This window comes from Rhinatrema bivittatum, chromosome 3, assembly GCF_901001135.1.
Source record: "Rhinatrema bivittatum chromosome 3, aRhiBiv1.1, whole genome shotgun sequence".
Lineage (NCBI taxonomy): Eukaryota > Metazoa > Chordata > Amphibia > Gymnophiona > Rhinatrematidae > Rhinatrema > Rhinatrema bivittatum.
This window is the reverse complement of record NC_042617.1, coordinates 265,293,556-265,316,527: the sequence shown is the minus strand read 5'-3', so window position 1 is coordinate 265,316,527 and position 22,972 is coordinate 265,293,556. Positions and strand designations below refer to the sequence as shown.

The 22,972-nt window shown below is 43.5% G+C and overlaps 1 protein-coding gene across 1 annotated transcript in view; it reads right to left on the bottom strand.

The window, feature by feature from the left end:
- Positions 1–22,972, bottom strand: part of LAMA2 (laminin subunit alpha 2) — a 1,492,466-nt gene that overhangs the window by 400,681 nt on the left and 1,068,813 nt on the right. The window contains 2 exon segments of the mRNA XM_029596813.1: positions 20,795–20,922; positions 21,021–21,209. Coding sequence (XP_029452673.1) covers positions 20,795–20,922; positions 21,021–21,209 — 317 coding nt within the window.

Genomic DNA, 22,972 nt, shown 5'->3' with positions numbered 1-22,972 from the left:
CGCCCGATTTTATAACATGCACGCGGAGCCATGTGCATGTTCTAAAATCCAGGGTCGGCACGTGCACCTTGCGCGCGCCAAGCCCTAGGGGAGCCCAGATGGCTTTCCCCGTTCCCTCCGAGGCCACTCCGAAACCTTAAGCCCAACCACCTTCCCCTCCCTTCTCCTATCTAACCCGCTCCCCAGCCCTACCTAAATCCCCCCCCCCCCTACCTACCTACCTGTCTATTTTATAAGTTGTGCCTGCCTCCGGCCAGGCGTAGGTTGCGCGCGCCGGCCGACGGCTGGCCCGCAATCCCGGGCACAGCGCCAAATGGCCAGCATGCGCAGGAGTGGGTACACGCATAACCCTTTTAAAATCCGCCCCATGTGTATCATTTTGCATTTGTCTACATTACATTTCATCTGTCATTTGGATGCCTATTCTCCCAGTCTCGTAAGGTCTGCAATTTCTCACAATCCACTTGTAATTTATTTACGCGGAATAATTTAGTGTCATTCTGCAAATCTGATCACCTCACTCATCAATCCATTTTCCAAATCATTTATAAATATATAACAAATTTCCAGTTTCAGTCTAGATCCCTGAGGCACTCCACTATTTACCTTTTCCACTGAGAAAATGACCTTTATTCCTATATTTTAACCAGTTTGCAATCCATAGTAGGACATTACTGTAATGACCGCTGGCAGCGGGTGGCCATGGCCGACCCAACTCACATCACGTCAGGCCCTGCTTTCTACTCCTGGTGAACTCACAGCTGCGGCTAGCCACTACCGCCGCGCTCCTCCTGGCTCATGAGACTCCATGTGATGGCTGAGACGCCGCTGACCTACTCTCTGACTCTGGTTTTCCTTAGGTGTACGTGCGCGCCACCTGGCCTCTCTTTAAAGCCCTATGGCGGGAACTCCAGGGACATCCCCGGCTGATGACAACACAAGCCTGAGATATTTAAGCACTTCCTCTGGCCTACACTAACCAAATTGGCATCGAGTTCCCTGAGCTCTTCTGGTGCTTGTGCCTGTTCTCCAGTCCTGCGGTTCCTGCCTTGGATTCCTGCTCTTCAACCTTGGACTCTGGTTCTGGGTACCTGCTCCTCGGGGGCCTGCTCTGCACTTCCCGTTCCGGGACTCTGTCTTGCGCTGCCCCACCGTTACTGCACCGGAGTACCTGTCTCTATGCTTCCCCGCTCCTCGGGGTAGCCTCAGTGTCACTTCACCAGAGATACTTTCGCCACGCTCCCCGCTCCTCGGGGTAGCCCCAGCGTTACCGCACCAGAGATCCTGCCTCCACGCTTCCGTGCTCCTCAGGCTGCCCTGTGCATCTCTGCCTTGGAGACCTTTCCTCTGGTCTATCCTGCCTCCTGACCTGCCTGGCACTGCAATACTTTGGACTGTTCTCCATGCGTTTCTGGCAACCCTCTTATGTGCAGAGGTTTCCTGAACCAATGTAACATGAACTTCTGCCTGCAACCGGCTTATTTCCCAGATGTGATTACCAAGACTACCTACATCCTGTCTTTCCTGGATGGCATCGCCCTTCTGGGAGCGTGCTGACCTCGTTCTTTGAGACCTGCCCGGGTTTCTTACCTTATTTCACTCCATCTTCGACAATCCTGGCAGAAAATCTGCTTCCGGATCCACGCTTCTACATCTCCAACAGGGCACACGGCCATTGACGGATTACATCATAAAATTCCAGACCCTGTCATCAGAACTTCATTGAGATTCTGACTGCAATCGATCCATTTTTCTCGAGGGACTGAGCTCTCGACTCAAAGATGAGTTGGCGGCCCATGAATTGCCTGCATCCCTGGACTCATTGATAGATCTTGCTGGGCAGATTGACCGCCTTCTGCAGGAGCATTCACAGGACTCTCAAGAATCCAGAAGATCTACACCTAACTCGTCCCACATTCAATGCTCGTCTTCACCCAGGCTAGACTTGGCTCAAAGCAAAGCTGAGGAAGAGCCTATGCAAATGGGCCGGATTAGGCTTTCCCATAAGGAACGATGCTGCCGCCAACAATCAGGCCTTTGCTTATACTGCAGTAAATCCAGACATGCCTTAACCACATGCCCTCTCTGTCCGGGAAATTCCCAGGCCTAGGTTCAGCAGGAGGACTGCTCCTAGGCCTGACCGCCTTCTCCTCCATTGACACTGCCCCGTCTCCATCAAGCTGGACAATCAGGACTTCCATACCCTGGCTCTTGTGGACTCTGGGGCTGGTGGGAATTTTATTTTAAAACAACTGAGAGAACACCTCCGGATTCCCACCATCCGCTGCCCAGTACCTGTACTCCTTTCTTCCATACATGAAGAGTCACTACCTGGTCAGGTCACCCAGACCACTGCTCCTATTCTGCTCCGCATGGGGTCCCTGCACGTGGAGTCCATCTCCTTCCACATTATGGACAAGGTCATACGTTCTGTGGTCTTGGGACTGCTGTGGTTACAACAGCACACCCCACAGTTTGACTAGGTCATCTTACAACTTTCCCGCTGGGGTTCCTCTTGTCATACCAACTGTCTGGAGCCCGTCTCACTGCTACCCTGCCACTTTCTCCTCCTGGCCTTCCCCCGCAATACTCTTCATTTGCAGTTGTGTTCTCCAAAAAGGCCATGGACACTCTGCCTCTTTCCTACGATTGCGCAATCAACTTGTTACCTAACACAGAGCCTCCTTGGGGTAGAATCTACCCATTTTCGCTCACAGAGACTCAGGCCATGTCGGAGTACATCAGTGAGAACCTGGCTAAGGGCTTCATTTGACCCTCCAAGTTTCCTGATGGTGTGGGTTTTTACTTTGTGAGGAAAAAATATGGTTTGCTCTGTCCCTGCATCAACTACCGGGGTCCAAACGAGATCATCCTAAAAGACCGCTATCCACTACCTTTGATTTCTGAACTTTTTGACAGGCTTCAGAGAGCGAAAATTTTCTCCAAATTGGACCTCAGGGGAGCCTATAATCTAGTTCAAATCCGCAAAGGAGATGAATGGAAGACAGCTTTTAATACTCGAAATGGCCACTTTGAATACCTTGTGATGCCGTTTGGCCTGTGCAGTGCCCCTGCTGTCTTCCAGAATTTGATAAACGAGATCTTCAGGGATATGTTATACCAATGTCTTGTGGTGTATCTCGACGACATCTTAGTATTCTCCAAAGACCTACAAAGCCACCACCACGATGTCTCTCGCGTCCTCCAGTGCCTATGCGACAATCAGGTCTACGCCAAACTCGAAAAGTGTTCTTTTGAGCAGGAGACTGTTCCCTGTTCGGGCTATGTAGTTTCAAGTCAAGGGTTCAGAATGGACCCCCAGAAGTTGAGAGGCATTCGCGATTGGCCTCAGCCTATGGGCCTCAAATCTTTACAGAGATTCCTTGGCTTTGCCAATTACTACCGGTCCTTCATTCATCATTACTCCACTCTGACCGCACCACTCACAGCCATGATTCGCAAGGCGACTAATCCTTCCCATTTGTCACCCAAGGCCATGACTGCCTTCCAGGATCTCAAGACCGCCTTTCTCCATGAGCCATGTCTCTGTCATCCGGATCCCAGACGCCCAATCATTGTTGAGGTTGATGCCTCTGACATGGGAGTAGGAGTGGACCTAAGCCAGTACTCGACTACCCATACTTTACATCCATGCTCCTTCTTTTCCAGACGATTCTCGCCTGTGGAGTGGAACTACGCGATAGGGGATAAGGAGCTGCTGGCTATTAAGCTAACCTTTGAGGAATGGCGTTCCTGGCTCGAGGGAGCCCAGCATCAAATCACAGTGTACATCGACCACAAAAACCTCAAATATTTACACCGTGCTCAGTGCTTGAACCATTGTCAGGCCCATTGGGCCATCTTTTTTACCCGATTTAACTTGCTACTGTGCTACCAACTGGCCAACAAAAATTGCCGAGCCAATGCTCTCTCAAGATCTTTCATTCTGGAGGATATGCCAGACACTGCATGGCATATAATTGACCCCACTAAGGTCATCCTGTCTGCCACCTTTCCGGTTCCACCTGGGAAGGCGGTGGTCCCTCAACTACACCAGAGGGTTCTCCGTTGGGCTCATGACTCCCTGACCGCAGGACACCCTGGGCAGTGGAGGATGCTGGCACTCTCCAGTGGTTTTACTAGTGGCCTACCATGAAGAAGGACGCACAGGCCTATGTGGAGTCTTGTCCCACTTGCGCCCACCACAGGCCTCCAGTGAGATGCCCGTGGGGACTCTTGCAACTGCTGCCTATTCCAAGTGAGCCGTGGACCCATATCGTGACAGATTTCATTGTGGACCTTCCTCCCTCTGGGGCAACACCACCATTTGTGTCACTGTTGACTGCTTTTCCAAAATGGCCCACTTCGTGGCTCTGCCTGGTCTCCCTTCGGCACCGCAGCTCGCGCAATTGTTTATTCGCCATGGGTTCCGGCTCCATGGTCTTCCAAAACATATCCTCTCAGACCACAGAGTCCAGTTTACTGCCCAATTCTGGAAGTCCCTCTGCAAAAAGTTCAACATCTCTTTGGATTTCCCCTCTGCTTATCACCCCCAAGCCAATGGGCAAGCAGAGAGAACTAACAGGACTCTTAAACAATTTCTTCGGGCCTATGTTAACCTCCGGCAGAATGATTGGGCCAACCTACTTCCCTGGGCTGAGTTCACATCCATTCTCATCCACTGGCTCGTCACCTTTGCAGGTGGTCTATGGACGTCAGCCTCTGCCGCCACTACCGCTCCATTATCTGTTTCCTCACCAGTGGTCCAGTCGACCACCCAAGAGTTGCATCAACTCTGGAACAGCATGAAGCAGTTGCTACATCAAGCAGTCCAAAGGGCTAAAAAGTTCTTTGATGCACATCACCGTGAAGCTCCTCAATTTAAACTGGGCGACAAGGTGTGGCTCAGCACCCAGTTTATCCGAATCAAGCTGCCTTCAGCTCGCTTTGTTCCCAGGTACACTGGTCCCTTTCTGGTGCTCTGCCGTTTGGGTCCAGTCACCTATAAACTTCGGCTTCCTCCACTCTCAAGATCCACAACAATTTCCACATATCGCTATTAAAACCCTTGGTATTGTCTGGCTTCTCCAAAAAACCACCGGATTCTCAACCACTGTCATCCGAAGCGGACATGACATACCAAGTCCAAGACATCCTTGACGTGAGGAAACATGGAAAGAAGTGGGAGTACCTCCTGTCTTTGGAGGGCTTTGGGGAAACAAAAAGGAATAGATGCCCAAGAAAGTCTTTCTCAAATCTTTTATTGGTGGAGACGTGTAGTACTTGTTAAATGCCCGACTCAGGCCGAGTTTTGCCACATTCCAGTGGCTGCCTCAGGGGCTATAAATAAACATATATATAAATACAATAAATCATAAATACATAAAACATCATAAAATGATTAAAATACAAATGAATAAAATTTAAATAAAACCCAAGACCAATTAATTTAAATAAAATTAAATTAAATGAAAAACATACTATATTAAGAACCTCACATAAAATTAGATTAATAAACCATATATAAATAAACAAAACAAAAAACAGAAAAAATAAATAAAATACAGTACAGAGCATACGAACAACATCAATCTGAAAACCTTAAATGTAAGAAACCTACATATATTATTTACCAATTAATAAAAAATAAGTTAATTGAAATACCTTAAATATGGACACACTGAAAAAATGGAACCGATAGATGATTAAGCACAACGTACTTAATTTAAGGTGTGTCACACTTATAATTTAAGAGTATTAGCACATTTTTATTACCATTTTTTAAATCTTTTTTTAGTGCCATTCTTTATTGCCACTTTTTTGTGCCAATATATTAAATTTAATGGTATGATTTTTACAGATACGTCTGTATTGCGGATGGTTTTCTGAATCGCATTGCGATTTTTTCAGTGTGTCCATATTTAAGGTATTTCAATTAACTTATTTTTTATTAATTGGTAAATAATATATATAGGTTTCTTACGTTTCTTAAGGTTTTCAGATTGATGTTGTTCGTATGCTCTGTACTGTATTTTATTTATTTTTTCTGTTTTTTGTTTTGTTTATTTATACATGGTTTTATATATGGTTTATTAATCTAATTTTATGTGAGGTTCTTAATATAGTATGTTTTTCATTTAATTTAATTTTATTTAAATTAATTGGTCTTGTGTTTTATTTAAATTTTATTCATTTGTATTTGAATCATTTTATGATTTTTTATGTATTTATGATTTATTGTATTTATATATATGTTTATTTATAGCCCCTGAGACAGCCACTGGAATGTGGCAAAACGCGGCCTGAGTCGGGCACTTAACAAGTACTACACGTCTCCACCAATAAAAGATTTGAGAAAGACTTTCTTGGGCATCTATTCCTTTTTGTTTCCTCACAGCTTTGTTAGATCGCCTGCCTTGCTGTTTTTTGGGAGGGCTTTGGGCCAGAAGAGAACAGTTGGGAGCCTGCCACCATCATCCTTGATAAGGATCTCATCAAGCAATTCTATGCCACACATCCTCTGAAACCCAAACCCCTGGGGGAGGGCCATAGGAAGAGGGGTACTGTTATGATCGTCGGCCGAGGGTGGTCGCAGCTGATGCAACTCACATCATGTTAGGCCCTGCTCTCCACTCCTGGTGAACTCACGGCTGTGGCTAGCCGCTACCGCCGTGTTCCTCCTGGCTCCCGAGACTCCATGTGGCGGCTGGGACGCCACCGACCTACACTCAGACTCTGGACCTCCTTAGGTACGCGCGAGCGCCACCTGGCCTCTCTTTAAAGGCCCTATGGCGGGAACTCTAGGGGCGTCTCCGGCTGATGACATCACAAGCCTGAGATATTTAAGGACTTCCTTTGGCCTACGCTAACCGACTTGGTAACGAGTTCCCTGAGCTCATCTGGTGCTTGTACCTGTTCTCCGGTCCTGCGGTTCCTGCCTTGGATTCCTGTTCTTCAACCTTGGACTCTGGCTCTGGGTACTCGCTCCTCGGGGGCCTGCTCTGCAATTCCTGGTCCAGGACTCTGTCTTGTGCTGTCCTGCTCCTCAGGGCAGCCTCAGCGCTACTTCGCCAGAGATCCTTTCGCCATGCTCTCCGCTCCTTGGGGTAGCCCCAACGTTACCTCACTGGAGTTCCTGTCTCTATGCTTCCCCACTCCTCGAGGTAGCCTCAGCGTTACCGCACCAGAGTTCCTGTCTCTACACTTCCCTGCTCCTCGGGGTAGCCTCAGCGTTACCGCACCAAAGTTCCTGTTTCTACGCTTCCATGCTCCTCGGGGTAGCCTCAGTGTTACCGCACCGGACATTCAGTCTCTATGCTTCCCCACTCCTCGGGGTAGCCTCAGCATTACTACACCGGAGATCCTGTCTCCATGGTTCCCTGCTCCTCAGGGTAGCCTCAGCGTTACCACACCGAACATTCTGTCTCTGCGCTTCCCCGCTCCTCGGGGTAGCCTCAGCGTTATTACATCAGAGATCCTGTCTCCACGCTTCCCCGTTCCTCGGGCTGCCCTGTGCGTCTCTGCCTTGGAGACCCTTCCTCTGATCTACCCTGTTTCCTGACCTGCCTGGCACTGCAATACCTTGTACTGTTCTTTCAGACCCTGCTCCTCGGGACACCCTGCAATATTGCTCAGTGCAGGTGTCTGCAATCATGTGGCTGTGACACAGACAACTAGTCTACGCCTCCCTTCTCCTGGGCCACATCTGTGGTCCAGTCTCCTATGTTTCCATTCCACCTCGCCTTCCGACGGTGGGGCCCTGTGGGGCTCAACCTCTCAGGGAGAACCAATTCCCACCTCGGGCCAAGAGCCCACGAAACCTACAAAACCTAACAATTGCTTCCTATCCCATGAGTTTTTATTTTTCTCAGGAGTCCCTCATGCGGGATTTTGCCAAATGCCTTCTAAAAACTCAAATACACTATATCTGCTAACTCAGCGTTGGCAAACTCCAGTCCTCGAGAGTCACAAACAGGCCAGGTTTCCAGGATATCCACAATGAATATGCATGAGATAGATTTGCACGCACCGTCTCTATTGTAAGCACACTATCTCATGTATATTCATTGTGGATATTCTGAAAACCTGGTCTGTTCGTGGCGCTCGAGGACTGAAGTTGGCCAGTTCCGCACTAGCTCACCATTATTAACTCCTTCCAAAAAGGTATCAGATTGGTGAGGCATGACTTCCATTGTGTAAATCCAAGCTGGCTGTATACCATTAAACCATGCCTTTCTGTATGTTCTGTCATTTTATTCTTTAGAATAGTTTCTAAGATTTTTCCCAGCACTGAAGTCAGTCTCACCGGTCTACAATTTCCAGGAAGATCCCGCAGCCCTTTTTAAAGATTGGCGTCATATTGGCCATCCTGCAATTTTCAGATACAATAGACGATTTTAATGCTAGCTTACAAATTACTAGTAATAGATCTGAAATTTCATTTTTGAGTTCTTTCAGAACTCTGTACATGATCTGGTCCATGCGATGTGCTACTCTTTAGTTTGCCAATCCTCCCTATCACATCGTCTAGGTGATTTGTTTCATTTCTTCTGAATCAGCACCATTAAACACCGATTCTGGCACAGGTATCTCCCCAACATCCTCTTCATTAAACACCAAGGCAAAGAATTAATTTAGTCACTATGACCTTATCTTCCCTAAGAGCGTCTTTAACCCTTCAATCATCTAACGGTCCAATTAACTACCTCACAGGCTTCCCTCTTTGGATATATGTAAAAATGTTTTTATAATGAGTTTTTGCCTAAACGTCCATATTGTTTTAAAAAGGTGGGAAGATAAAAGGCTAAGATGATTGGGCAGCTGTTGCTAGCTAATAAAGAATAAGTTCAGGCTTTCCAGCAATTATAAGGGGAACAGAACCTAGAGAAAAGGGATATTATATGCTTTTTTTTTTTTTTTACAGATATGACATTACATAGAATCCTTGCTGGCAACAAGTAATCATAATCAAATCCAAATTATTTGATATGATATTGTTGGATTATATTTTGAAATTTGGAGTGATCTCTCAGTCTTATAGTAAGTAATGTTGTAACATCATGGGTAATGCATGAAAATTATTCCTCCAAAAGTATCCTCTCCAGGATTTGCATCTACTATTTGGTTTGCATACATTTTTCTACAACATACTTTTCAAATTTGTAAAGTTTGCATGTAGATGATAAACTTGCCTAGACTATTTTCCCACTCCCACCCCTTGGAATGCCTCTGTTCTGTGTGGGTAAAAGTATGCCAGACATGCATTTTGTCCCTACAAACCTTGGGCAGTTTTGTAACAAGCCATTTACATGCGTAAATCACAATTTTATACATTCAAATGGATTTTCAAATTACCCCTATAGAGGCAAGAAGAGGGAATTTATACCTAATCCATTCAATATGATAAATCAAAAATGGCAAGCATGTTTGGGAATGGAAATCTGATGCAATCCTAGAGACTGGTGGGAAACACTAATTTGAGTGAGGTTCACTTAAAATTCATGCATAAGCTGTACATGCTTTCTATATGGGCATTGAAAGCAAAGCTTACTAGCTGAGAACATACAGGCCGATACAGTAAAGTCCGCTCTCCTGGCACGCACACAGGCCACTCTCCTGGGCACGCGATTCAGTATTCAAATTAGGCCTGGCGGTAAAGAGTAAAAAGAGGCGCTAGGGACACTAGCGCATCCCTAGCACCTCTTTTTGGACAGAAGCGGCGGCTGTCAGTGGGTTTGACAGCCAACGCTCAATTTTGCCGGTGTCGGTTCTCAAACCCACTGAGAGCCACGGGTTCGGAAACCGGACACCGGCAAAATTGGGCGTCCGGTTTTCAACCCGCGAGCTGAGGGCCGACTTCAAATTTTTTTTTTTTTTAAACTTTTTGTAACTTTCGCGACCTCAGACTTAATATCACCATGATATTAAGTCGGAGGGTGCACAGAAAAGCAGTCTTTACTGCTTTTCTGTGCACTTTCCCGGTGCCCGGAGAAATTAGCGCCTACCTTTGGGTAGGCGCTAATTTCTGAAAATAAAATGTGCGGCTTGGCTGCACATTTTCCTTTCTGAATCGCGTGGGAATACCTAATAGGGCCATCAACATGCATTTCCATGTTGCGGGCGCTATTAGGTTCAGGGGGGTTGGACGCATGTTTTCAACCCCTTACTGAATAAGGGGTAACGCTAGCGTGTCGAAAACGCGCGTCCAATCGTTCCGGTGGAGCGCACTGTACTGTATCGGCCTGATAGTCTTTTAATGTAGCTATGCAGAAAGAGGCTTTTGGGCTATTATATGTGCAAACTTTCTGACTCTGATGGATGTAGAAGCTGCTAAACACAAATGCACATATTTGTAAGTATGAAAATAATGTCTGTTAAAGACACGAGTTTAACGCACAGGAAAAGATTTCTTAAAATATGAGAGCAGCTTCTTATGTCCACCATATTGAGGAGTGAGTTGGTGAATTACTTACTTATTTATTTATTTAAACGTTTTTATATATACCGCAAATTGTGCAGGACCCTGACCGTCTAAGCGGTTTACAAATGAACATACATAATTAAAATAACAATACAAGTAAAATCACAACATATATTACATTTATAATGCTAACTAATTCTTACAAAAGAAATCCATTAAGGGAGCAGAAATGTTTCTTTTAAGATTCAACTAATTTTGTAGGCAGTGGTAAAAAGATGGGTTTTTAGGGATTTCTTGAATTCCTTCTTGTTGGCTGTCAATCTAATTTCTTCGGGAATGGAGTTCCAAAGGATGGGTCCTACAACTGAGAATGCTCGTTTACGTGTTAGCACTAAACTTGCTGTTTTTATAGATGGTACTTCCAGAGTGCATTTGGTCCATCGAGCGAAGTTGTCTTGTTGGTTTATATATTCTTAATAATGAGCAGAGCCAGACTGAGTTAGCATTATATAGAAGATTGTGAATTATTATTAAAATCTTGTATTTGATGCGGTATGATATGGGTAACCAGTGGAGCTGTTGTAAAACTGGAGTAATGTGGTCTCTTCGTGATAAATTAAATAGTATCCGAACTGTGGCATTTTGGATAAGTTGGAGTGGCTGAATAGTGGATGTGGGTAAGCCTAAGTATAAGGAGTTGCAATACTCTAGGTTTGTCAATATTAATGCCTGAGTAACTGATCGAAAGTCGGACAGAAACAGCAGGGGTTTTAGTTTCTTTAACATTTGCAATTTAAAGAAAGACTTTTTTTTTTTTTACTAAGGCTGAGATGTTATTAGACATGAATAGCTTGGAGTCAGTAAGGGTATCTAGGTTTTTTGCGTAAGATTTTATAGGGTTATCTTAAAGAATTCTTTGTATACGATGATATGGGAACTTCATAGACTGCAGTTTATTTGGGGAGGAGAGGGGAGGGGTAGAAAAATGGGTCAATGTCATTCTCTTGTGAGGTGTATTTGAGAATTAATGTATTTCCTTTTGTATGTGACATTTGACTGATTAAACAGTTTAAACAAAGCACAGAAATCCTGACATGGACATTTATTTATTTATTTGATTGATTTAGATGCTGCTTTTCAGACACTTCAAAATGGATTGCATGCAGACACATTGTCCAAGAATGAATGCCTGCTTCAGGAAAAATTCTAAACTTTATGGTAAATAACAGAAATTAAATCTTCTCTGCAGAGACACAATTTGTCCAACATTTGAATGGAAATTCTCTAAGAGTTCAAAGGTCAGGGTTGTGTCAGTTATATACAGATATGATGCTCCTGTAAGTCGTCATAGAAAGTTGAATCATGCTCAGTGATGCCCGGAACCTTACTGGAAGGTGCTTTACTGCCCACTGGCTGAGAGCTGTCCTGGGTTATAAGTGGTCCAATTGTAGTTCTGAACCAAGAAGTTCAGCTGATTGTCCCACTGAATGAAGTGGTAAAAGGAACTGAAAGGGTCATCTGCAGGGACCAGTACTTTGTGTGGTGAGTGGGTGGATGGGTGGGTGATTAGGTGGTATAATCCCTACCCCTTTGGGATCCTGTTGGTGGATGCTGTGGTTGCCTGTGTAGTCATTTGCAAAAGAGGAAGGTGATTTCGGCTCCATGTCACATATTTGTCAGATTCCTGAGGATAAGATCTCCTATGTAGCCTGATTGGCTGCTGTAGGTGGATATTTTTGTTTAATTACTCACCTTTCCAAATCTGAGTTCAAATTTATATCTGAGGCAATGAAAGGTGAAATGATTTGTCCAAGCTTACAAGGAACAATACCACGTTATAGATGATTCTATGCTGGTTGTTTAGGTAAAACTAAGACCCAACTGTTAGGGTACAGCCATCCCCTTGTAGAAAAAACACCAAACATTGATAAGTCTTCGAAAGACGAAGCAATTTTTTATTAGTGAGAATCCTTACAAAGTCTATGTATAGCACTGCACAGATACAGCACGGACACAGCTTGACTCACAGCCAATGTGCTGCTTCATTTATTCCACTCCACCCACAGGTTCTTAGGCCAATCACAACATGCAGGTCAGATTACAATAGCACTCTAACAGTGTGTGTAACCATGCCTTGTGGACAACTCATGATCAATATCCCCTTATTTTCCTACCTGCAGTGCATAGTCTTGGTATGACCGCCACTGCTCTACAGCCAAGGATTGTATCTCAGCAATCCTCCTTATACATCTCAGAAAGATTCGACCGCACAGTCTTAATAGTAATAGTGAACTACTTTATTATTTCTGGAGCATTTGCTTCTGCCCAAGACTTTTGCTAAAAATGTTAACACAGCCTTTAGCGTTTTCTATTGTGAACACTTTCACATATTAGAAAACAAATGAGCATTTTGTAACAATACCAGAGGAAAAAAGTGGTCTATTATATACCCCCTGACGTGGACAGGGATTATTCTGCCCCACCTGTTTGTCCCCAGACAATAAATTCCAACTAATAATGGGTTTCACTTTTAGACCTGATCTAGTGGCTCAACCTTTTGGAAATCACTGCTTAGAGTGGGCTCTAAGGAGCTTGATGGGCCTGGTACAGTCTTTTGGACCGGTGCAGGATCTTCTTTGGCAGCAATGAGCTGTCACTATGGGCCTCATTTTCCAGACGGATCGCACGCAATAAGGGAAGTGCGATACCAAAATGAGGGTGGAGTCGGCCCCGGAAGAGGAGGAGTTGGGGCGTCACCGGGGCCGACTTCGCGAAGACGCCGCGGACGACGAAAAGGTAAGGCCCTTTTCGCGTCCTAGTTCGCACCCAATAGCTACACCTTCTATGGTGGCGCTATTGGGTGCGAAACTGGCAGCGATCGCAACATGGCGGTGCGATCGCTGCCGGCTAGCGCAGGACTGCCCCCCCGTTTCGGCCCCCCGCCCCTCATTACCTAAAGTATCGCAGGCCTGCGATACTTTAGAAAATGAGGCCCTATGTTCCTGTAGCAGGACTCCTTCAATGTCATAGCTGTTTACATTAGTGCTCACCATCACAGGCAGATTAGGATTGAAGAAGTGCAATAATGAAGCTTCAGATACCATCTACTTAATTTATTTATTTATTTATTTATTTATTTTAAAACTCTTCTATACCGTTGTTAAGTTAATTCACCATCACAACGGTTCACAGAAAGGCACATTAAAAAAAACCTATAATTGTTTGCTGAGGCTGGTCCCATATCCATCCATTCCCATGTGTCATGAATATATATTTAAGGGTTGAGAAGTTGAAAAAACCTGTGGTAAGTATTGCCCCAAGTAGTTCACCCTCCATGGAAGTGTTTGAGCTCCTTAGAATTTTATCTATCTATGGTGGAACTCTATCCCACCAGATTTGCGACAGGAACCCTGCCTGCCCACATTCAGGAAAAGACTCAAAACGTGGCTATTCCTGAAAGCCTTTCCTGAACTAAACTGATCCTATTCCATTATTAACTAGGCGCTCAGACTTTGCCTTATTCATGGTAATTAATATCTCTACCGCATAATCAATATCCCTACCTCACAAGGACAATTCATTAATGCTTTAAGCACATTGACTGGCATTTACGTTCTCTCTATTTAATCCCCAGCTTCTTTTCTATGCTCCAAGTTGTATTACTCCCTTGTTTTATTGTAACTGCATACCTTAACCTTCTCTTGTTTAATGTTTTTTATCATTATTATTACTACAACTATTATTATTATTATTAAGATAAATGTTAGTTTTTTACCTTGTTTGTTACCTATCCACTTGTTAATTGTAAACCGACATGATGCGATATCTATTGCGAATGCCGGTATAGAAAAACTTAAAATAAATAAATAAATAAATAAATTTTGAGAAATTTCCATGTTTGTAATTGTTTTCATCTGTTCTTGGGTTTGGTGGTCATTCCCTCCTTTCCAACAGGTTGTGCTAGTAATTCCAACTGATATTATCTGAACTGGCAATTGCTTTGTTTACCTTCAGTCCTGAGGCCATTGTCATCTCAAGTGCCTTTTCCAATTGACAGTCTTGTTCTTCAGTTATAGACCCATACACTAGGGGTAAGCAACTCCAGTCCTCAAGTGCCACAAACAGGTCTGGTTTTCAAGATATCCACAAAGAACTGGAGTTGCGCACTCCTGTTAGCGACAATACATCTTTCATATAAGTCAGTATTATGACTTTCAAGGTCAGCCATCTTGTGCTGGACTATCTCAGGGGTTGAAGTCATTACAAATGGAAGCCTTCAGAAACTGAAACATCCCAATGGTGTTATGAATATAATCAGCTTGGCGCTTTCTAATTTAATGGGATCTGCTAAAATCTACTGGCAGTATTGTTTGGGGAATACTGCTCCTCCTGCCAGCTTGGGTGTTATCTCTTCTTATGTAGAAAGATAAATGTCCCCCTTTTGACATTTTTATTGCGTTTTATCAGCTCCACATATGAACAAATGCTCCATTGTTATGACCCTGTTCGCCGACCCCATCCCATGGACCTCACTTCCTCTCCATGCCGGCCCGAAGCCACAGTCCCTCTTCACAGCTGAAGGCCGCCGCCGGCGTCCCTCTGTGCGGCCTGTTGCTGCTTGTCTTCTGCGTGGCTGGAGCTGCGCCACCAACTCCTCCTTTAGGGGAATCCCCTCGCGGGGATTCCTCCCTACTTCGCGACCCGAGTGCCACCACCAGCCTCCTCTTCACAGCAGGTACCGCCTCCGGCCTACTCCTTTCTTCTCCATGCGGCAGGATGCCACTGCAGGCCTCGGCTCTGCTCACCTTCCTTCAGGGTTCCCTCTAGACATGGGCGCGCACCTCTCTCCTCTTCTTAAAGGGCCAGAAACAGAAAGTATTCCTGAGTCTCGTCTTGTCCATGTCTCCAAGAGTCTCATCTCACCCTGTCCAGGAGCCCTCCTCTCGTCCAAGTTCCTGGAGTCCTCCTTCCCCTATGTACTCTGACTCTATTACTCTCTCAGATCTGAAATCTCCTACTCCTGTACCTTGCCTCGTAGTTTCCAGCCCTCTGCCTCCGTCTGTCCTCACTAGTACGTGTTGGCTTAGCAGAGGATTGACCCACTTCGTCCTCCTGTGTTCTTGCTCCGCCCATGCCTGTACTAGCTCACCTCCCTCGGGGTGTGTCTTGGGGCTCCTTCCTGAGCCACCTCGGGGCCCAAAGGCTCACTCTCTCCCAGGAGCAAGCGATCGCACCTCTAGCCTTTCCCAGGGCTCGCTGGGCGCGTTTGTAACATCCATTTTGTTTGCTCTCTGCAGCTATAGGAACATACAGCCCAGTTTTTTCAGTTACTTTTTAAATTTCACCAGACATTTCCATATATTTGATCAGAGCCATAGCTAGGAAATTTAGCACCTATGATCAAATGCAAGTGTGCCCTCTCTGTCCCCCCTCTACTCCACCTAGCCACCACCATAACCACCACCCTTCCTCTGTCCCTCCTTCAGCCACCATCATTATCAACATCCCCGTCCTGTCCTTCTCTCCTATCCTTCCAGCATACACTGTTAACATATCCCTTCAGTCTCCCCAGCCACCATCTTCAACATTCCCCCACCACCATCATTCCCTGCATCCCCTCTTCCAGTCACCACAATCAACATCTTCCTTTCTGTTCCCCCCTTTCCTGACTCAAGTAATTTATCCTTTTATTTTCTTCCTATTGGAGGTAACAGCTCCTGTTGTATTGCTCTTCCTCCCTTGTCCTCTGGCAGCCACTGGTCTTCCAGTACAATACACACATGGGGGTATGGAATTTTCTCTCTCTTCCCCTACTTTGTCAGGCCATCTGTCTCCTCTTGGTTTTTTTCCACTCTCGAGAACTCACACTTCACCAGAGGGGTTGTGCATTTTAAGTCAGCCCTAAGTGAATTTTTGTGAAATCTGCAGTTTAAGCAAGTCTCATATGTAGTGTCTTGCCTTTTCTTGTTTTGTGCTTAAATAAAAGGTTGGAAACCTGTGGCTGGTACCTTGTCTGGCTGTCTGGAGTGGCCCCTAGGTGATGGGGTTGTCAATTTTGCTGAATTGGCAGTGGCTTAGCCACCACTGACCAATGCAACAGCAGACAAATTTTGCACTGACTTTGTTGACTAATTTATGAAAATATGTCTAAACAAATATGTGTCAAAAGCTAAAAAGTGTGGTAAGCACAGTAAACTGAGCTTCATTGTATAATTTCACATCTCTAGCTCATCTGTATGTTACTCAGCAGGGCACCAAAAATGCCTCTTTTTAACATAGTGTGCCCATGCATGCAAATGATGCATATCATTGGGACCTTAATTCTGACCAAAGCAAGATTGGGTCCAAAATGGAACAGGGTGACTTTAGTAGAAAAAAAGAATCGCTTTCAAATGACACAAAAAAAAAGAAAAGATTTAAAAACTACACAGTAGAGATATTTGCACCTGAAAATTGGCAAAAAAGTGCATAAAAAAGTGACCATGTCTATGTAATTATATCTTTGCTTCCAGTTGCCTGTAAAGCCTCTTAGTGCAAATCTTATATGTATATGCCATGGGCCATAACTACTGTTCCGGTCAGGGCCTGAATCAAAGTATAGGTCAGGAGCAATGAGGAGTCAAATTAGGCCTTATATTTCTTTTGTTAAATTGTTCACATACTTTGCTGGCCCATAAAAAGGGAGGCAAGCTCACACTATGTCCAAAACTTTGCACTGGAACTTACCACCAGGGGTTGTACTAATCCACAAAATTTCAGACCCATGAGAGGTGTTATCAGGCTGCACCACCTGGACAAAATGGCTATTTTTGGTTGCGCAGAGCATGGTACACAGAGGTGACCTCCATTCAACTGCCTCTAGCTCTCCAACCAATAGAGATCCAGGTGAAAAATTTAGCTCGGTTTTGTTTGAGACCCTACAGAATATCCGTGTAAAATTGTGCTCGAACTGGAGGCAGCTGAGCATGGACCTCTGGTCCACTTGATATGGAATTACCCATAGGCTAGCTATGGCACTGCTATTGATGGGATGTTGCTATGCTGTAAGGTTCTGCTCCCTATTTTAAGACAATTTTAACTGGCTCCCCATTAAGAGTCTCTACTTAATGAATACACTTAGGGAATGATTTTAAAAAGCATTTACTTGGGTAAAACTGGGTTTTTGAAAATTGCTGCTATATATGAATATATATATATATATATATATATTGAATTGTTCATAGGATTTACTCGAGTAAGTGCACTTTATGTGTGTAAATGGCTTTTGAAGATTGCTATGATAGTATATTACATTTACGTGCCTAACTCCTTTGAAAATTATCTCCTTATTGCTTCAATTTGGTGAATAAGTCTCATTGCCCCTTCTGTTCTCTGCTCAATAGATTTTTACCTCCTGAATATTCCCGGGGTCCATCATACATGTCAAAGTGCGTATATGCCATGAAGTGGCTTCTTGTGGGTACCACTCCTCTTGGACTCATCAGAATCATGTTAACTGGCTTCAAGGAAGGTCTCTTACATAATCATTCATAAGTGTAGTTGTGTCTGCTCCAAAATCTGATTTTAATTTCACTGGAGTGCCTGCAGTTTATAACATGTATCTTGCTGGCTCCTTATCTGAAGTTTTCTTCACATTCAGCTTATCATTGTCTATTTCTTATATTTCAGAATCTACATACAAAAGTTCCTCACTTTCCTGTGTGTTTACTTCTTGCACTTACTTAGTATGGCACACTGCTGCAAAGTAGTCAACTTTCTGGCACTTACTGCATTTTGTACCTACGGCTGACCATGTATTGCTGATTTCCACCACACTTTCCAAATTTTCTCATTTTTATCTGGTAGTAAGGTCTCTTGATGCTCGCTTGCCTCAGAGAAGGAAGCTCTGGTTTTGCTTCCTTCTCCGAGGCTCCTTCTAAGTATTTAGAGACTGGTTCTAAAGTCATCTCTGGGGATGTGCATTCGATTTTTTTTTTTGTTTCTTTTCGATTAATGCACACTAAATCAAAGCTGTGTCACTATTTCGATTTAATGCACACTAATTTCCATTTAGTGCACACTGTTTCAATTTAGTGTGTACTAAAAAATGTGGTGCATAATAAAAAAACCCCAAAATTTAAAACAACTAATAAAAAGGGAAAAAACCTTTTTGGCTGCACATCCCTAGTCCACCATAGGGCTGTTGACAGCATCTGGTCTTTCTGCATTGCAGCTTCAATGACACAGCTTTGTCCTGAATTCCAATCACCAGGCTGTCCAAGATTTGGTCCTCTTAAGTGGTTCCAAAGTCACAGTGCTCAGCCAATTCATACAGATGCTTAATAAATGCTTCCACTGGTTCCCCCTTGAGCTGAGATTGCTGCTGGAACTTTACTCTCTCATATATTACATTGCACCTGGGGATAAACTATGTCTCATACTTTATTAGCCTGGAAGATAAATGACTTAAATATTTGCTCAGCTACAGGTCCCAGTGTAAATGAATGTGCACACTTAACTTTTACTACCTTATCCTCTGCGTGCAGCTTGGTTGCTATCCTGTACCTGGCAAACCACTGGCATCAGTCTGGCCAGGATGCCAGATCAGCGAAGTTCAGGCCTGAAGGAGGGTTATGCTTTACCATCTTGATGCACTGAGAGGCTTATGGCCATTGGGAAACTGGCTTTGAGGCTGATAAACTAGCCTGAGGTTCAAACGTCTGACACCATGTCATGTTATAGATGGTGATGTGTTGGTTCTTTAAGTATAAGTAGGCCCCATTACAGACAAACAACCACAAAATCTTAACAAGAACAGTGAATAACTTTATTATTTCCCAGAGTGTCCTCTGCTGCCCCATGACAACAACTTGTCTCTCAATAAGGACAAATGTGACTTTCTTTAGATCACACTTGCATTTTTTGGTCATATTTTCTCATTACTTCACTACACTTGCTTAGCCAAGAGGCCTAGACATTAACCCAGATCTTACAAAAATCCACACCTTGTAGAAAGCACTTCAGCCTCAAACTATAGCAGATGAACTAAAGTGAACTAACATAGGCCATTAACTCACATAAATGTGGCGGTTATAATACATATTAATGGATGATGTCAATGAGATGCAAATGAGGTATACAATACATTACCGTAAATGCTATAGTATGCAAGTGCAACTACAGCTCCCCAAGGTTAATGCATCTGTGAAGCATTTTGCACACAGTGTTTCACTGTATTAATAGGCAATGAACTACTATGCATATTTTTTGCATCTTATTAACTCAGCTTAGATTCATTGTTTAGTTTTAGTCTATGTACCTGGCTATGGGCTGTATTATGGATTATCAGGCAGAAAATGTCCTAAATAATTAAATAATAAAATAAAATAAATATTACTGCAAGCTAGTTTACAAGTGTTGACAGGGCTGTTAACCGCTTGTGACAGCATTCATGTATTTTAGTATATTAGCTCCTTAGTCTTATAAGTTACAGTACTTGGTTTATTCAAAATGTTGCTACCAGTATTCCACTAAGATAAATGACACACGACACATGGATCATGGGGAAACTGAAGTTGAATCCATGGAAACCTGAAGATGTTGTGCCAATCCAAGGAAATCTATTTCTTGCAGATTTTGTCTCAAATGTGACAAGTGCTTTAATAGAAGGTTGTGAAAAGGATGGAAAATATTGTAGCTTGTTCACAGGTTCATTTTATGAGAGGCAGGGGGAAACTCCACTTTTCATTTGACCTAGCAGTTTCCTTCTACTCATTTCTACTAGTAGCTCAGTTGAGACCCCAGCTGGGATCTGATGCCTTTATGGCATCTACCTGGGGGTTTCCTCTATTTTATATCCCTTCTCAACTTATTTTTAGGCCAATCACTGCAGTGATAATCCTTGCCCTGGGGCTGTGCACTAGGGCTACTTCAAGAACCCTTCATTCACAATTCCTGACTCTAGCCACTAGGTGTCGCCATTGCACAATGATGCTGACCCCCCCCTCCCCCAAAGGACTGTGACCTCTATCTCTCTCTCCAATCCCAGATGACCCTGGGAGCAGAAGAACATAGCTGTGAATAGAAACCAGGTCCCTCTACATAGGACAATGTACAACACTGCTTCTGAGCTACCGGGACAACCTGGCAATGTTCCCTCCAAGGAGTTACTAGGTATGTCCAAATGTTTCTCATATGATCAACAGTTTTTTTAAACCAACAATTTTTGAGTGCCAGTATTAGCAGTGAATTTCTGTAAATAACACAAAGATAAAATTATGTGAGTGACCATGAAAAACCTATGAGCAACACTCCAAAATTTATGAGTGATTGCTCACATGCTCAACTTAGAGGGAACTATGCAGCCTGGGGAACTCGTGTTAAAGAAATTCTCACCTGCTATGCCTCATCACATTGCCATATGAAGCCTTGATAAGAATGTACTGGATGTCATACAAAACATCCATGAAGTCTTCACGGGTCACAGACCTCCCATCCACAGAACCCAGATACTTCCATTCATACTGAAAATAACCAAAATATACAATAGCAACCAATTAACAATGTCTCAAGGACCAAGCAAGCATTGGAATCCTATACTTAGAACAGAGTGAATACTTACTTCAGTCATCTCAATTTCATGTCTGGTCAGCTGGCCAATCTGAGGAGCAGCCATATGTCGCACTATAATTTTATGACCTGTGGGTAGGCCACCTCTTATGAGGACTTGAGGTTCATAGGTTGATGGGCCTGTCTCCTCACGGGCTTCAAAGTAAATCGCATATTTCAGCTTGCCTCCGTAAGCAGTTAGCTACAAAACAAATGAGAATGCAGTGTCATTAGCAAAAGATGCCCTGTGACGATAACAAAAAGAATGACCTCCCTCTAGTGATAACAGGCAAGAAGTACAGCTTATTTCACTGGGTCAGAGGGAGGACACTCATGGCTGGTTAACAGATTTGCTGTTCTTAGTCAAGAGAGTTACCTATTCCAGTATAGAATGGCCGGCTGGTTCCTTTTTTTTTTTTTTTTTTTTTTTTAACAGGAAAGCCTAATCCTGTCCTAGTTTTACCCCTTTGCATAGCATGGATTTGTAGTTCTGCTTCTCTTAGGGAAATCAACAACAAAATCATTCAAAACTACAAGTCTATGCAAGCAAAAGGATAGAACCCGGACCCAAATAGTTTCTCTTTGAAAACAAGCTACAAACAAGTGCATATGAGGAGTGTGCCCCTACTTTGCATCTTACATAAGATATTGATAACTGCCCCTTAAATGGGATCCTCATGTCCAAAAGGAGAAACCTTCTAATTCGGGGCTAATTCTCTAAAACATTTCTGCAGGTACATATTTTCCCCATGGAAATGACTTTTAATAAAACTGACTGGGATGTGTGCGGGTAAACTTATGAGTGAATGCCATGTTTAAGCATAAGTTTACACCTTTTTATGGTGTAGTTATTCAGTGCGAAAGCCGGCAGCCAGCACACCGCAGTGGTGCGATGGCTGCCGGCTTTCGCAGGTCCCCCCCCTGGTACTCTGCGAGAATAGTGAATCCAGGCCTTAGTGCAGACATTTTAGCAGATGTAACTTGTGCAGGTAAATTTGGTGGCATTGTTTTCAAAGAGAACATGCGCTCATACGCTCCCTTTGAGAATCGGTGTAGCTTATGCATGTATTTGCTACATAAATTACTCGTTGTGTCACAAAATTAAATGTAAAGTCAGTGGCAAAACAGGATCATTTATCCTTTAGAAAACTGTCTAAAAATTGATAACTAGGTGTACTGTTACACTGCTTCATCACAGCTCAGTTCTGGTTCATTCTGCAGTTTTTAGATTTCAAATGTCTTTGAGCCTTAATTGATTTAGGCACTGTAAGTAAATTAAATTTTAGCTCTCTAGTCATTGATTTTCAAAGTGCCTTTATGTGCTCAAGACCCTGCGGATGCACTTTTACCTGCACTTAGGGGAGGGGGCCAGAGTTGGGTTAGGAAAGCATTTATGCACTATTCTTTGGAATTTCAAAAGTGTGTGTGCATAAATGGATGATTTTAATGATAGATTACAAATTACTGCTAATAGATTTGAAATTTTATTTTTGAGTTCTTTTAGAACTCTGAGGTACATACCATCTGGTGCAGGCGATTTGCTACAATTTAGTTTTTCAATCTACCTTATTACATTTTACAGCTTCACCATGATTTGTTTAGGTTGTTCTGAATCATTGCCATGGAATACAGCTTCGGGAATGAGTATCTCCTCAACAAACTCTTCAGTAAACACACTGGAGCAAAGAATTAATACAGTATTTGTGCAATGGCCATATCCTCCCTAAGTACCCCTTTAATTTCTTGATAATCCAATAGTCCAAATTCATTCCCTCACAGATTTCCTGTTTTGGAAATATGTAAAAAACAAATACATTTATGTTTTTCCTCTATGGCCAGCTTCTTTTCAAATTCTCTTTTAGCTTGCCTTATCAATGTTTCACGTCTAACTTATCAATGTTTATACTTTTTCCTATTTTCTTCAGATGGATATTTTTTCTAATTTTTGAAAAAAGTTCTTTAGGG